The sequence below is a fragment of the Lucilia cuprina genome, chromosome 6 (genome assembly GCF_022045245.1).
Source record: "Lucilia cuprina isolate Lc7/37 chromosome 6, ASM2204524v1, whole genome shotgun sequence".
Taxonomy (NCBI): domain Eukaryota; kingdom Metazoa; phylum Arthropoda; class Insecta; order Diptera; family Calliphoridae; genus Lucilia; species Lucilia cuprina.
The window spans coordinates 10164153-10180777 of record NC_060954.1 but is presented as its reverse complement, the minus strand read 5'-3'; the positions used below and the strand labels follow the sequence as shown (position 1 = coordinate 10180777).

Sequence of the window (16625 nt, the reverse complement as noted above, 5' to 3'; positions counted from 1 at the left end):
TAACAGCGACACTTTTTCTATAGAAAAAGTCTCACTAACAGCGACACTTTTTCTATAGAAAAAGTCTCACTAACAGCGACACTTTTTCTATAGAAAAAGTCTCACTAAAGACTCATATAAATGAGATTCTTTTCCTAATATTCTTTTTCTATAGAAAAAGTCTCATATAAATGATATTCTTTTTCTATTGAAAAATTCTCTATAAAAGACACAAAAGAGATTTTTTCTATAAAAAAATTCTCTACAATGTGTCTTCAAAAGAGACTCTTTTTCTATGGCAAAAAGCTCTTCAAAGAAAACCATTTTCCTATAGAAATAGTCTCACATTTTCTGAAAAAAAGGTCTCGAAAAAGGCACTTTATCGATGGAAATATTCTGTATAAAAGGGCAATTTTTTCTCTTTAAAATAGTTACTTTTTCTATAGAAAAGAACAGTTAAAAAGAGACTTTTACTATAGAAAAAGTCTCTTTAAGAGACAATTTTTTCTATAGAAAAAGTCTCTTTAAAAGAGACACATTTTCTATAGAAAAAGTCTCTTTAAAAGAGACACATTTTCTATAGAAAAAGTCTCTTTAAAAGAGACACATTTTCTATAGAAAAAGTCTCTTTAAAAGAGACACATTTTCTATAGAAAAATATTCTTTAAATATAAATATACATTTCTTCTATAGAGAAAAATTTCTTCTATAAAGAAAAATTCTTAAAAGAGACACTCTCAAAGGAGACACTTTTTCGAAGAGACACTCACTAGAAGAGACACATTTTCTATAGAAAAAGTGTCTTTTATAAAGACTTTTTTATAAAAAAAGAATCTCATTTATAAAGATTTTTTTCATAGAAATGTGTTTCCTTTGTAGAGCGTTTTCTATCGATAAAGTTTCTTCTTTGTAGAGACTGTTGCTATCGATAAAGTATCGCTTTTCTTGAGGCTTTTAAAATTGTCAATTTTATTTTCAAACTCCATAAATTTTATTAAAAATACAAAATTTATTTCATGAATAATTTCAATTAAAACAACTAAAGTTCAAATGCTGGTAATTGAACTTTTCAACAAATTATTGTTTCATGAATGGATCTCATTTAAATATTGTTTATTGTCATCATGCACCGTAAATGATATTGATCCGAAAATATTATTAAAAATGTTACTTTTACAAAAAAGCAACAGCAACAAATTGACCCCAGAGTCATTTAACATTTTATCTTCCGTCATTTATTGTTTCGTTGTTAAATTAATGTTATTTTAACAATAAAATATTTTATAATAACAAAAATTATATTGCAACAAAAAAACAAAACTCAATCTTTTGTTTGTTAATTATTTAACATAATCAATAAGTATTTGCACATTTTAATTGTAGTTATTTATAATTTAATTTTAAAAACAATGAACTTTTTGCGAAAAAAAAATCACACACAAATTCAAAATGCAAATCAGATAATAATGTTAATTTTCTTAGTAAATTATTTGTTTTTTTCTTTTAACAAGAATTTGCAATTGATAACCGACATACTTTTACATTTATGACAATTTGTCACCAAAATTAGAATAAACGCAAAAATGAACTCGCATGTGATTTCTCCAAAATGACATACAAATGCAAATTATTAAGTGTCGACAATGTAATTAATAAAATTTGCTTAAAAAATTTTAATTAAAAATATTCAATTAAATACGCAAATGTAAAGGAATTTATTAACATTTAAAAGTGTTTCATAAAGTCGCACTGAACTTATAAACAAATACACAAACATTCCTAGATTTGTGCTGTTGCAAACAAAAGATTTAAGCAACGAACTTGAATTTGTTTATGTCTTACAAATTGTTTATTTTATTGTTTATTTCCTTAAATCAACAATAAAACATAAAAAAAATTGTACAATTTAACTGTACGTGTTACTTTCTTAATGTCATTTTTAACAAGCGCCAATAGAGTGTCATTAAATGATGACTCCATTCAAAGTATTTCAATACTGAACTATGAAAAAAAGACTTAAAATTTTACAAAAAAGATATTGTTTCACAAGACACACTATTTCTATAAAATTATCTCTTCTTAAGAAACCATTTTCATATAGAAAAGGACCCTTCTAAACAAACACTTTTCTAAACGAAAAAGTTTCTACAAAAAAGACCTTTATTCTATAGAAAAAGTGTGTAAAAAGAGACATTTTTTATAGAAAAGGTTTTGCTCTTACAGAGACTTTTTCTTAGAAAAAGTGTCGCTTTTAATAAGACGTTTTATATAGTATCTACACATCCTAGAGAGACTTTTTCTATAGAAAAAGTGTAGATCCTAGAAAGATTTTTTCTATAAAAAAGTGTAGATCCTAGAGATACTTTTTCTATAGAAAAAGTGTCGACTTTACAGAGACATTTTCTATAGAAAAAGTCTCTTTAATAGAGACACTTTTTCTATAGAAAAAGTCTCTTTAATAGAGACACTTTTTCTATAGAAAAAGTCTCTTTAATAGAGACACTTCTCCTATAGAAAAAGTCTATTTAATAGAGACACTTTTTCTATAGAAAAAGTCTCTTTAATAGAGACACTTTTTCTATAGAAAAAATCTCTTTAAAACAAACAATTTTTCTATAGAAAAAGTCTCTTTAAAAGAGACACTTTTTTTAGAAAAAGTCTCTTTAAAGGATACACTTTTTCTATAGGAAAAGTCTTTTTAAAAGAGACACTTTTTCTATAGATAGTCGCTTTAAAAGAGACACTTTTTTAATTAAAAAAGTCGCTGTAAAATAAACAGTCTCTTTAAAAGAGACACTTTTTCTATAAAAAAGTCTCTTTAAAAGAGACACATTTTCTATAGAAAAAATCTCTTAAAAATAGACACTTTTTCTATAGAAAAAATCTTTCAAAAATAGACACTTTTTCTATAGAAAAAATCTCTTAAAAATAGACACTTTTTCTATAGAAAAGGTCTGATTGAAAGAGACACCTTTTATGTGGAAAAAGTCTCTATAAAGAACACATCTTTTCTATAGAAAAAGTCTAAATAAAAGACACACTTTTTCTATCGCTTTTTTATAACGAAAAGTGTTTTGTGAAAAGCTTTTTCGAAAAGTATCTTCTTTTGAAGAAGACAGGAGTTTATTTCCTTAGAAAAAAAAGAGTCTCTTGTGTTAAGAAGTTAACACTCGTTGTGGGCGAATAATAAAGAACTGGGAGTAGATCAAAGGAAAATGGAACTGATACTATATACTAAACTGTAAAATGTACACAACTTCAGTCTGTTAACGTTGGATGGCATAGTACTAAGTTTATCTAGAGGAACTAAGTATTTAGGAACTTTATAGACGCAGTCTAGTGTCACCTTAGCATCGCTGTTCATTCTGTTACTATCCCAGGATAGAGAATCTTAGGCGAAATTTGCTAGAGAATAGATTCCATTATGAAATATGGAATATTGTGAGTCTTGATTTCTGTAGTTTAGTAGGTTTTGTTAGGAGAATTAGGTCACTTCTTTGGCTGGACTTCATATCACATCTCTTCCGTCTTAATTTCTTTCCTATTTTCTTCTTTTTTCGGGTTATTCTTTGTTTTGAATCTTCTCTTTTTGAAGTGAATTACAAAGGACATCATGGTATTCGTGTGTATATGTAGGTTTTTTATGATGCATAACCCTTCAAAACCTAAACCTGAGATGTCACTTACTTTCAAATTTACTTTCGTTTATTAACTTTCAAAATTAAAAAAAGTGTGTCTTGGGGTTAGTAAAACGTTTATTCAACCCTCCTGTATTCTTACCAAAAAAAAACAGCCTCCAACTTATTGGAGTCAGTTTGTCGTATTGCAGTTTTTATCTTCAGTTTATAATTTATGAGTTTATTATACCCATCATCGTTTGTATTAAGAATTGTTTTATGATACCCTTCACCTTCGTGAGAAGGGTATATGTATATAAGTTTGTCATTCCGTTTGTAATTTCTATAATATAATTTTCCGACCCTATAAAGTATATATATATTCTGGACCCTTATAGATAGCGGAGTCGATTAAGCCATGTCCGTCTGTCTGTATATATGAAAGATTAAGCGTGAGCATCTGCCTTATCTCTCTGTGGTCTGTGGACACTTTCCCCATCTTTCAATTCAATTTTAACATCAGTTCCACCATTGAATACTGACCTGACAATTCCCCAGCATATACTGACTGGGGTTTAGGAATCCAGCATATGCTGCTTTGTACACAGACCTGTTCGAAGAGAGATTTATACAACCCATAGGATAGGTATAGGATATATCAGTTCTTAAATCAACATTCTCTCCCCGCGATTTTGGGTATTAAACCACAGCCACTACGTGGATCCCGAAGGAACCTTAATCAACTGACCAGCTAGGACATAGTCTTGCGGGCAACTAGCCACCCGTAGTGCCAGATTATATGGTGCTATGGTTAGACCTTATGCCAAATCTCAACATCACCAGTTTATAGTCCCGGCAGACTAGAGGTATTGGTAGCACCTCTTTAGCCCGGGATTGCAATACACCATGATGGAAATTTCATCACGGAAACATGCCTCCGGGGTGTCTGCCTGTATGTATGTTGAAATCAGTTTCTAGAGGTCACGAGATATCGGCGAGATACGAATCTTTAATAATTCTGTTGGACATGCTTTTGGGAAGATCGCTAAAGTAGATATGAGCAAAAATCCGAGATAACCTCTGAAAATTTCATCAAAAATTGAGATTTTTCATTCATGCTCAAACAGAAATTGCAAAAAAAAAACAAAAACAAAATACATAATTAAACGGTAAATTTTGTTATTGTACTCTTGTTTATAAAAACTCAAGACAGAGCGAGAGCAGCAGAGCAAGAGTAGCAGAGCGAGAACAGCACTAGGATGTTGTTATTGGCTAGAAACATGAAATTAAGTATGTGGAGTCTGGCTTAAGTTAGAAGCCATAAAAAGGGAACTTTTTGGTACTTTTTCGTTATTTAAAAGGTACTATTTGAATTTTTTATAATATTGAACCTAGAAACATGAAATTAAGTATGTAGAGTCGGAATTAGATGAGAAACCAAAAAAAGAGAACTTTTTGGTGCTTTTTCGTTGTTCAAAAGGTACTTTTTGAGTTTTCTATAATAATGAACTTTGAAATTAAGTATGAAGAGTCCGGTTTAGACGAGAACACATTAAAGGGGAGTTACTTTTTGGTACTTTTTGAGCTTTCTAAAAAGGTACTTTTTGAATTTTCTTTAATATTGAACCTAGAAACATGAAATTTAGTATGTAGAGTCGGAATTAGGTGAGAACCAGAAAAAGTGAACTTTTTGGTGCTTTTTCGTTGTTCAAAAGGTACTTTTTGAGTTTTCTATAATAATGAACTTTAAAATATGAAATTAAGTATGTAGAGTCCGGATAAGACGAGAACACATTAAAGGGGAGTTACTTTTCGGTACTTTTTGAACTTTCTAAAAAGTTCCGTTTTGAATTTTCTATAATATTGAAACTAAGAACATGAAATTAAGTATGTAGAGTCGGAATTAGGTGAGAACGGGAAAACGGAACTTTTTAGTACTTTTTTTTTGTTCAAAAGGTACTTTTTGGGTTTTCTGTAATAATGAACTTTAAAATATGAAACGAGAACACACCAAAGGGGAGTTACTTTTTGGTACTTTTTGAATTTTCTAAATAGGTACTTTTTGAATTTTCTATAATATTGAACCTAGAAACATGAAATTAAGTATGTAGAGACGGAATTAGGTGAGAACCGGAAAAACGGAACTTTTTAGTACTTTTTTTTTTTGTTCAAAAGGTACTTTTTGAGTTTTCTATAATAATGAACTTTAAAATATGAAATTAAGTATGTAGAGTCCGGATTAGACGAGAACACATTAAAGGGGAGTTACTTTTTGGTACTTTTTGAGCTTTCTAAAAAGGTACTTTTTGAATTTTCTATAATATTGAACCTAGAAACATGAAATTAAGTATGTAGAGTCGGAATTAGGTGAGAACCGGAAAAACGGAACTTTTTAGTACTTTTTTTTTTTTTTTGTTCAAAAGGTACATTTTGAGTTTTCTATAATAATGAACTTTAAAATATGAAATTAAGTATGTAGAGTCCGGATTAGACGAGAACACATTAAAGGGCAGTTACTTTTTGGTACTTTTTGAGCTTTCTAAAAAGGTACTTTTTGAATTTTCTATAATATTGAACCTAGAAACATGAAATTAAGTATGTAGAGACGGAATGAGGTGAGAACCGGAAAAACGGAACTTTTTAGTACTTTTTTTTTTTGTTCAAAAGGTACTTTTTGAGTTTTCTATAATAATGAACTTTGAAATATGAAATTAAGTATGTAGAGTCCGGATTAGACGAGAACACATTAAAGTGGAGTTACTTTTTGGTACTTTTTGAATTTCCTAAAAATGTACTTTTTGAATTTTCTTTAAAATTGAACCTAGAAACATGAAATTAAGTATGTAGAGTCGGAATTAGGTGAGAACCGGAAAAACGGAACTTTTTGGTACTTTTTTTTGTTTTTTTTTAAAGGTACTTTTTGAATTTTCTATAATATTGAACCCTGGAACATGAAATTAAGTATTTAGAGTTTGAATTAGAAGAGAATCCATTAAAAGGGAACTTTTTGAAACTTTTTCGTTTTTCAAAAGGTACTCTTTTGAATTTTCCAAATTATTGAATCTAGAGAGCGCTTAGCACCTAGGTAAAGGGTACATAAGATTCGGCATATCCTAATATAGCACTCATACTTGTTTTTTTGTTTATTTATTTTCATTAAACTTTTGTAAGACATAAAGTTTTATTACCCTGTAAGTTGTGTTGTTGTTGTTTTGTGGGTGCTTTAATGTGGAGTAGAACAGGTTAAGGTAGTGATTTCAACAGAATATGAATCATAATTCTTGAAAAACAAACAAAAGTGTAAAAGCTTATTGTAATTTCGAGTCAAAAACATTTGATGAAGAACAAAGTGACAATAAAAACTTTTAACTAATTACAATTTGATTGTTAAATAAACATTGAATTGTAAAACAGTAGCAAGAGTATATAATAAAATATTTAATTATGAGTTCAAAAACATTGCTGTACTAAGTAAATTACAATTGAAAATGTTAATATTGAACACATATTGTTTAAATTATGGCTTAAAAAACAAATCATAAATTTATTTTGTAGTTTACAAAAAAAGAAATTTTAGAACAATAAATTTTCATCAAGAAAACAAATCTTACAGACTTATAAGACTAATTAAACATAAGAGTTTTATTTAAGAAAAAAAAAAACATTAACATTAGATAAGACGACATATGAATGTTGTATAAAAAATTAAGGATAAATGAAAGTATTTAATCACTAGCCTCTTCTTCATCCTCAGATTCTTCTTCAGAAGCCGTGGCTTCTTCCTCATCTTCGTCATCATCTTCTTCCTCGCTGGCTGGTTTCTTTTGTTTTTTATCGCCACCTTTCGATTTAGACTTATCGCTCTGGCAAGTTATGCAATTTACAATTAATCAAAAATTCAAAACTTTACACTCTTCTACTTACTTTAGTCTTTTTCTTTTCCGGTTCTGAATCTTCCTCATCGGATTTATCTTTCTTTTTCTTACTCTCCTCCGCTGATGAAGAATCATCTTCTGATATATATTCTTTAGATTTAAAAGATCCCGATGTATTTGCGGATTTTTTATTGGGTGATGATGATTCTTTTTTACGTTTTTTACTGGCCGCTTTACTGCCACTTTTTGCATTGTCCTTCTCCTCGTCATCACTATCATCGGCTGTGGGTTTATAGTCTTTCATTTCATCTAAATATCTTTGTTTATCCTTGGCTGCTTTCTCTTCCCATTTCGATTTATCCTTTAGTTCACGCCACATTTCACCGCCTTTTTTGGCAATTTCGGTTATTTTTATACCGGGATTGTCTTTTTTGATTTGTTCGCGTGTATCATTGAGCCATAACATGAAGGCGGTTGTGGCTCGTTTGGGTTTATTGGAATCTTTCTTTTTGGTGGGTTTTTTCTGGAAGAGAATTTTTTTTTTTTAATTTGGCAAATTTTTATTCGAATAAATCTTTAAGCGAATGATTTATATTCCGCTAAAATTTTATTTAAATAAATTTTTTCGAATAATTTTTATTCGATTAACTTTTATTCGATTAAATTTTATTCGATTAAATTTTATTCGAATAATTTTTATTCGATTAATTTTTATTACTTGTTTTTGGAATAAATCTATGTTTGACTATTTATTTTTAATTTTTTCGAATAATTTTTATTCGAATAATTTTTATTCGAATAATTTGGTATTCGAATATTTTTTTTAATTTTTATTCGAATATTCTTTTTTTCGAATTATTTGTTATTAATTATTAATTGTATTCGAAAAATTCTATATTTGCTTAATTATTTTGAATTTTTCGAATAATTTTTACTCGAATAATTTTTTATTCGTATAATTTTTTTTTTCAATTTTTATTCGAATAAATTTTCATTTGAATTAATGATTAATTTTATATGAAAAATTTTATATTTGATTAATTATTTTGAATTTTTCGAATAATTTTTATTCGAATATTTTTTTTAATTTTTATTCGAATAATTTGTTATTAATTTTATTCGAAAAATTCTATATTTGATTAACTATTTTTAATTTTTCGAATAATTTTTACTCGAATAATTTTTTATTCGAATATTTTTTTTAATTTTTATTCGAATAATTTTTCATTTGAATTACTGATGAATTTTATTTGAAAAATTCCATATTTGATTAATTGTTTTAAATTTTTCGAATAATTTTTACTCGAATAATTTTTATTCGAATAATTTTTTTAAATTTTTTTAAATTTTTTTATTTAAATAAATTGTTAAAAATGATTAATTTTATTCGAATAATTATATATTTGATTTTTTTTTTATTTTTTCTCGAATAATTCTTATTCGAATATTTTCTTTTAAATTTTTATTCGAAAATTTTATTTTGTTATTATTATTCGAATAATTTGTTATTAATTTTATTCGAAAAATTCTATATTTGATTAATAATTTTTATTTTTACTCGAATAATTTATATTCGAATAATTTGTTTTTCGAAGTTTTATTCGAATAATTTGTTTTTCGAAGTTTTATTCGAATATTTTTTTTCAATTTTTTTTTCGAATAATTTGTTATTAATTTTATATTTGCTTAATTATTTTTAATTTTTCGAATAATTTTTATTCGAATAATTTTTATTCGAATAATTTTTTTTTAATTCTCATTCGAATAGTTCTATATTTAATTATTTATTTAAATTTTTTTCTAATAATTTTTATTCGAATATTTTTTTTCAATTTTTATTCGAATAATTTTTTGTAAATTTTATTCGAATAATTTTTTTTATTAATGACTACTTTTATTCGAATAATTCGATAATAGATTAATTATTTGTATTTTTTTCTAATAATTTTTATTCGAATAATTTTTTTGTAATTTTTTTATTAATGTTTAATTTTATTCGAATAATTCTATAATTGATTCGAATAATTATTAATTCGAGTTATTAATTAATAATTTTTAAAATTATTATTTTTTTTAATTAAAAAGAAATTTTATTCGAATATTTTTGTACTTTCTATAGAAGGGACACTTTTTCTATAGAAACGAGTCTACAAAAGAGATACTTTTTCTATAGAAAAGACTCTACAAAAGAGACTCTTTTTTATAGAAAAAGGTCTCTACAAAAGAGACATTTTTTCTGTAGAAAAAAGTCTCTACAAAAGAGAGAGACACTTTTTCTATAAAGTCTCTACAAAAGACACACGTTTTCTATAGAAAAAAGTATCTACAAAAGATACACTTTTTCTACAGAAAAAAGTCTCTACACTTTTTCAATAGAAAAAAGTCTCTAAAAACACAATTTTCTAAAGAAAAAAAATCGCTACAAAAGAGACTCTTTTCTATACAGAAGTCTCTACAAAAGAGAAAATTTTTCTCTAGAAAAAATCTCTACAAAAAGTAGATTTTTTCTACAAAAGAGACACTTTTTCTAGAGAAAAAAATTTCTATAGAAAAAGTCTCTACAAATAAGGCACTTTTCTATAAAAGTCGCACTTTTTCTATAGAAAAAAGTCTCTACAAAAGAGATATTTTCTAAAGGAAAAAAGTCTCTACAAAAGACACACTTTTTCTACAGAAAAAAAGTCTCTATAAAAGAGACAGAATCGCTTCAAAAGAGACATTTTTTTCTATAGAAAAAATCGCTACAAAAGAGACACTTTTTCTGTAGAAAAAGGCCTCTAAAAAAGAAACTTTTTCTATATAAAAGTCTCTACAAAAGAGAAATTTTTTTCTTTAGAAAAATCTCTACAAAAAGTAGACTTTTTTGTACAAAAGAAACACTTTTTCTAGAGAAAAATCTCTATAGAAAAAGTCTCTACATAAGATACACTAAAGTCTCTACAAAAGTGACATCTTTTCTACAAAAAAAGTCTCTAAAAAGTGACACTTTTTCTATAGATAAACTCTCTACAAGAGAGAATTTCTTTTTATAGAAAAAGTCTGTATAAAGAGAAAGCCTTTCTTTAGAAAAAGTCGCTATAAAATACACATTTTTCTATAGAAAAGAAAACTTTTTTTATAGAAAATGTATAGAAAATATTTCTAAATATTTCAATAAAAAACACTTTTTTCTCACACTCACCGATTTCTGTTTTTTCTCCACTTTTTCTTTTTTCTCTTTCTTCTCCTTTTTATGTTTCTTCTCACCACCATCACTGCCACTACCCTTGCCACTAGCATCTGAATCATCCGAATCACTTTGAGCATTTGAATCGTATTCCTCTGCCACATCCGAAACATCACCGGTTGGATTGAAATCTTCATCAGTTGATTCTTCTTCTGAACCCTCATCATCGTCGGAATCTTTCTCCTGTGCTTCGGCTTTAACACGTGCCAAATAGGCATCGGGTTCATTTTCATTGTCAGAATCACCGAAATCAACATCCTTATAGCCGCCCTTATTATCTTTACCCGTATTGCTAACATGCAGTTTCTTTTGACTAATGAAATCGTACAGCTTAGAGTACTCTTCCTTTTCGATGGAAGAGAAAATGTGTATGGTGCCATTTTTGAGTGTTACTTCAAAATCAAAACTACGTGTTGAACCACCACTACGGGCAAAATTTACCGAGGCAATTTCCTCGAAACGTATGTGTATGGGTGGCTTGTGGATGTAAATAAAACCACGTTCCAAAGGATAGAGATAGCCAGCGGCTGCTTTGAAGGAACAACCTACAGCAGCGGTGCCGGAGTGTCTATTTGAAAGAATAGTTAAATAAATGAATTCTATTCTATGTTTTTCTTTAACTTACCCTATAAAATTACCCGGTCCGGTTATCTTGCGTCCTATTAATACTTTCATTACCTTGCCCATGACTTCATAGAGCGGACCCGATATTTCCTTTTCCAATTTACCCTCATATTTCTCTTTTAATTCTTCCTCCGAGAAAGGTAATTCTATTGAAGTTTCCTCTTCGGGACTGAAGAGTAAAACTAAATAGTGATAACGTGTTTGACCTTGTTTTATGGGAGGATCCAAAGACAATACAAAGAACATTTGTCTGTTGTCCTTATGAGGCAATAAAAACAAACGCAACACTGAGTCCATGGGTATTTTGTAATCAAAAGTTTTACCGTGCAGTTGGAAGAATGTGGAGAAAACTTTGATATCATAACGACCTCTGGGCGTCAGACAATGTATCTCACGGAATATGGCAATAGCATCTCCAGAGGCTGATATAACCGAGGCTTTGTTCATGACATTTGTTTGGAATGTTTCAACGGGATCATCCTCAGCCGATTCCACTATGGGTATATGGAAACGCATTTCCATTAGGCCAACGGGAGCATCATCATTCTGATGAAATTCCAAAGTTACCTCATTTTTACCAGTCATACATTGCGAAACATGTGACAAGGGCACCTCAAAGATGGTCTTGTGATCTTTATCAAAACTGAGTACAGAACCCTGAAATTTGGCTGTACCCCAATTCCAACCCTTGACACACATTTCCTTTTCCACCAAATCTTGATTATAGGTTTTCTTTATGAATTTGCCCAGTTTTTCATTTTCACTATCCTTAAAGCCGACAAAACGATGTAAATTACCATTCTTGGTAAAGATTCTCAAACCCCAAGTGCCCACAAATTTCTGGGAATTAATTAAATCTATATCATCTGCTGCAATTTGTTCCACTTTACCAGTTTTGCTATTTTTAAAAACAATCTGTTGCTCGGTCATTTTAAGACGTCCGGGAGTCTGGAAAATAACAAAGGGAAAACATATAGAGAATTGCACAAAAATGTGTAACAACACTTTGTGTTGGCTTCACACATACCATTACTCCTCTGACTTCTGCCGATATATCATATTCCAAAGTATCACTCATAGTGCTTCAATATGATTAAATTATTGTATATTGAGGGAATATTTAATTATTTCCTATATTTTTGTTCTATTTTCTAGAAACCGGCACGCGTTTTACTCCAAAAGCCAAAAAAAAGAACAACGCTTTTTTTGTGCGCCCAAGACTAGGAATGACAAGAGAATGATGCGAAAAAAAGCTGTTTTTTGTTTTTGCAAAATGTCAAAATTGTGCTATCATATCAGCAATGAGTGGCAAAAGAAAAAGAACAAGATCTATAAGGGCATTTTTACAACAGAGAGATGCCAGATAATAAAGTAAAGCAGAACAAAAACAAATTGCTTTAAAAAAGCAAAAAAGAGATAAAGGTATGTTTAGTTTTTTATAATTTTTCTTTTAAATATATAAAATAGACTTTTTAATATATTTTTTAATTTAATTTATAAAAAAAACAATATTTGTTAAAAAATTCTTCAAACGGTTAAATATTTTTAAAGAAAATATGGCAATATTTTTAAGAAATTGCGTGAAAGAGAGTAAAAAACCGGCTTTGTTTATGTTTACAAAATTTCAAGCTGGCAATACTGTAAGCCAAAGAAAAACATGTTGAAAAATTAACAAAAACAATAAAAAAAATTACACAAATTAAAGAAATTTTAAAGAATTGTTAAACAATTTTAAGAAAATATAAATACAATTAAACAAAATGGACAATGTAAGTATAACACAAACTCAAAAAACCTTAATCAATTAATTTCCACACGTTTTTTTTTACAAAATCTAGGAAATGAAATCAAAAGTGGAAGCCTGCAGTCGTACGGCTGAGGATTTTACCAAATTATATTATCAATCTTTTGATAAAAGAAGACATGTAGGTATTTCCAATCCGGAAAAAAATAAAGATAAAACTATAATTCCTATACTCCTTAACTACAGCAAATGAATCGTCTTTACTTGGATAATGGTCTTTTTGTATGGAATGGCAATGGTGCTTCCGGCAAAGATAATATACAAAAATACTTTATAGAATTACCCACTTCGGAACATACTATTTCCACTTTGGATGCTCAACCTATTGTTGATGAGGCTGTGGCCGGACAATTAACCTATTTAATACAGGCCGGTGGCACTGTAAAGTATACGGATCAACCTATGAAACCTTTTCAACAGACTTTTATTATAACAGCTCAGGATGATAAATGGAAGATTGCTAGTGATTGTTATCGTTTGCAGGATGCTTTAGTGACGCAAGATAATAAATCGTAGTTTTAAATTGGAAAATTTTTGATTGATAAATAATAAATTTTTAACAATTTGATAGTTTTTTGTAATACAGAGTCTAGTCTACAGGATAGCCGATTGTCTAGCTCTTAGCTAAGTCCAGTTTAGTCTAGTCTGCAGTCGAAATACACTATTCTATAGTTTTGTCTAGTTTAATAGTCTATAGTCTTTTTTTGGTGATTTGATCCATTGTGCAGTAGACTTTCTAGTCTAATGATGTAATAAGTGCATCCTGAGCTACTCTAATCAAGTCTAAAATCGAATCTATTCTATAGTCAAGTCTATGGTTTTATCTATAGTCTAGTTTATATCCTAGTCTGTAGACTAGATTATATTCATATCTATAGTCTTTACTCTTGTTAATTCTAAAGTTTATTCTATTGTTAACATTAAAAATTCTCTTAAATACACTCTCTTTAAACATTACTCTCCACTAGTGAAAACGTAATAATTAACTTTCCCACCAACATTATTTTGTTTACAACTCGCCCCACTTGCAATTTACACATACAAACATATAAATTAAGTAATTCGCGCATTCACATTAAATGACTCCTTTTAAAGTTTTTGACATTTCTCTTTATTACTTGCATACATACTAAAGTTAGTTCTCGCGCAATTTTCATACGGTTCGGTTGGTTAGAAGAAGTATTTTAGTTTTTATATTAAATTTTAAAGAATAATACTAAAGAAAATTTAAATATTTTCGCATAAAAATATAATAAAAGTATTGTTTTGTTGTTGTATGAAAAAATTTTCTCAAAAATCGTAAAAGAAATGCATTTTTATGTAAAAGAAAAAAATGTTAAAATTTTGTGATGTTAGCTGTTTCCTTTTTACTCGGCCGTTCGTAGCGTTTATGCAAAAAGTGTAAAAGTGTTAGTGAGAAATGTTAAGTGAAATAAAGCTTACTAAAGCAGAGCAAATAAAAGTAAGAAAGAAAAAAGCTTTAAGAAAATAAAAGAGGAAATATAATAAAAGGGAAGAAATGTGTTAAGTTCCTGTAGCTGTAGCTGTTTCCTTTTATGTTTACATAATGTGAGAATGTTAGTGCAAGTTCACACAAGTTAAAGAAAATATAAAAGCAATGTAAATAAAGTCGTATGTTAAAAATGAAAATAAATAAAATTAAGATATAATAAAAAATAATGAGTGTTAAAAGCAAAAAATATGTGAGCTAAAGTAAGAAAAAAGAAATATATCAAATGTTTCTTGAATGAAAAATATCAGTACATCAGTTGCAACGGAAATGGATATTTTAAACAATGTAGGTAACATTTCTCAACAGAATACTAAACATTTATTTATGTTATAGATGTATGGTTGTTGTCTTTGCTAAAAAACAAGAAAATCGTTTTTGGCGATTAGAAAGAGTTTTTGTTTTAATTTTTAATATTTTGTTTTCTAATTGAAATTAGTATTAAAATGATAGTCGAACCTCGTCCCACTTACTGGCCTTAGGTAGTTACATAAATAGATAGATAGATACATAGATAGATAAATAGATAGATAGATAGATAGATAGATAGATAGATAGATAGATAGATAGATAGATAGATAGATAGATAGATAGATAGATAGATAGATAGATAGATAGATAGATAGATAGATAGATAGATAGATAGATAGATAGATAGAAAGATCGACAGATGGATATATAGATAGATAGATAGATAGATAGATAGATCGACAGATGGATATATAGATAGATAGATAGATAGATAGATAGATAGATAGATAGATAGATAGATAGATATAGATAGATAGATAGATAGATAGATAGATAGATAAATAGATAGATAATGTTTTTTAACAACAGTAAATTTCTTGTTTTTTTTTCTTTTTATTTCATTTTATTTCTATAATTTTATTGGTATATAGCACTTTTAAAACTTCACAAAATCTACATTCTTACATATAACTGTCTTTACTTTTCACAAATACACTCTTCTTACACTTTCACTCAAGTTTCATTAGTTTTCCTTCTATTAAAGCAAGTAATAATCTCTAAATGATTTTCCCTCGTTTACTCCTTCTTAGCCTTTTTATTATCCGGCTCTCCCTCCTCACTACCCTCGGTGGGTACGGAAAATACAGGTTTAGGTTGTGTTTGCTTGTATGCCGGTGCTATCCAATAGGGATTTTCAGCAGCCTCTTTAGCATACTTTAGAATAGCTTCACGCGGATCTTGATCATCATCCACACGTTTGCTAAGACCCAAGTTACGTATAACATACGAACTGAGAGTGCCACCCGAACTAGCCACTCTACCGCCTTGACCACTGGTAATGGGCAAATCTGGCCGGTGTGATTTAACCGGATCCATACGTTCTTTTTCCATTTTCTTACGTGAGGATCTTGACTTCTCTTGGCGGAACATGGGCAGGGCATGTGGTGTTATGATCTGTGAAACACCCACAACTTCAGTATGCTTTTTCTTACGATAAGTTTTAACCACACACAATTTGGCACCACGAAGACTTCTCTGCTCGTCATAGTAACACTTGATGACACCATTACCACAGCCCACAAATAGTTGATTGAGTTTAGGATGCCACAGAGTTTTTATAATGTGTGAATGAGTTACGGGTATACGTTTAACTTCTTCAAAAGTTTGTGTATTGTAAAAGTATAGATTGGCATGGGTTTGTCCCTTTGGCAAAGACTCGCCTGTTACTAAAAGTCTATCGTCAGGACTGAAACAACAGTCGGTGGTGTCATAGCGTGAAAACAAATTCGACCATGTGTGTATGGGTTTTTTAAAATTACGTAAATCCCATAATTTCATGGTTTCATCATTTGAGCGTGTGGCTAATTGTTGGCCCATATATGAAAATTGTATGGAGGTTACTTCGGATCCCTTCTGATGCGCATCCCTAACACAGTGTGTTGTATTTACAAACATTTTGCGAGTATCCCATGTTTGTATAGAACCATCTAAACAACCGGCCGCAATTAAGGTAGCATCC

General features: G+C 28.9%; 3 protein-coding genes across 3 annotated transcripts in view; 1 reads left to right on the top strand and 2 right to left on the bottom strand.

Annotated features, from left to right (window-relative positions):
• Positions 1 to 7017: 7017 nt before the first annotated feature.
• On the bottom strand, positions 7018 to 12558 carry LOC111685319 (FACT complex subunit Ssrp1). Its single transcript, XM_046954898.1, has 5 exons — positions 12349 to 12558; positions 11323 to 12269; positions 10653 to 11265; positions 7521 to 7994; positions 7018 to 7459 (listed from the first exon to the last, which is right to left on the bottom strand). The coding sequence occupies exons 1-5, from the start codon at positions 12397 to 12399 to the stop codon at positions 7322 to 7324; spliced, it is 2223 nt and encodes a 740-aa protein (XP_046810854.1). The 5' UTR covers positions 12400 to 12558; the 3' UTR covers positions 7018 to 7321.
• A 392-nt stretch (positions 12559 to 12950) lies between these two features.
• On the top strand, positions 12951 to 14324 carry LOC111685318 (NTF2-related export protein). The gene is made up of 3 exons (XM_023447575.2): positions 12951 to 13090; positions 13160 to 13246; positions 13312 to 14324. Exons 1-3 carry the CDS (start codon positions 13082 to 13084, stop codon positions 13639 to 13641), a joined length of 426 nt encoding a protein of 141 aa, XP_023303343.1. The 5' UTR covers positions 12951 to 13081; the 3' UTR covers positions 13642 to 14324.
• A 1225-nt stretch (positions 14325 to 15549) lies between these two features.
• The window catches only part of LOC111685326 (gastrulation defective protein 1 homolog), a 2252-nt gene continuing 1176 nt past the window's right edge, over positions 15550 to 16625 (bottom strand). Inside the window, exon 2 of the mRNA XM_023447583.2 lies at positions 15550 to 16625. This exon is cut by the window's right edge and continues 752 nt beyond it. Coding sequence (XP_023303351.2) covers positions 15683 to 16625 — 943 coding nt within the window. The 3' untranslated portion in view covers positions 15550 to 15682.

Coding starts and splice junctions, on each gene's coding strand:
- LOC111685319 (XM_046954898.1), bottom strand. CDS start 12,399: ATGAGTGATACTTTGGAATATGATATATCGGCAGAAGTCAGAGGAGTA. Junction 12,270..12,348: donor CAGAAGTCAGAGGAGTAATG/GTATGTGTGAAG, acceptor GTTATTTTCCAG/ACTCCCGGACGTCTTAAAAT. Junction 7,995..10,652: donor TGGAGAAAAAACAGAAATCG/GTGAGTGTGAGA, acceptor ATTCTCTTCCAG/AAAAAACCCACCAAAAAGAA.
- LOC111685318 (XM_023447575.2), top strand. Junction 13,247..13,311: donor CTTTTGATAAAAGAAGACAT/GTAGGTATTTCC, acceptor CCTTAACTACAG/CAAATGAATCGTCTTTACTT.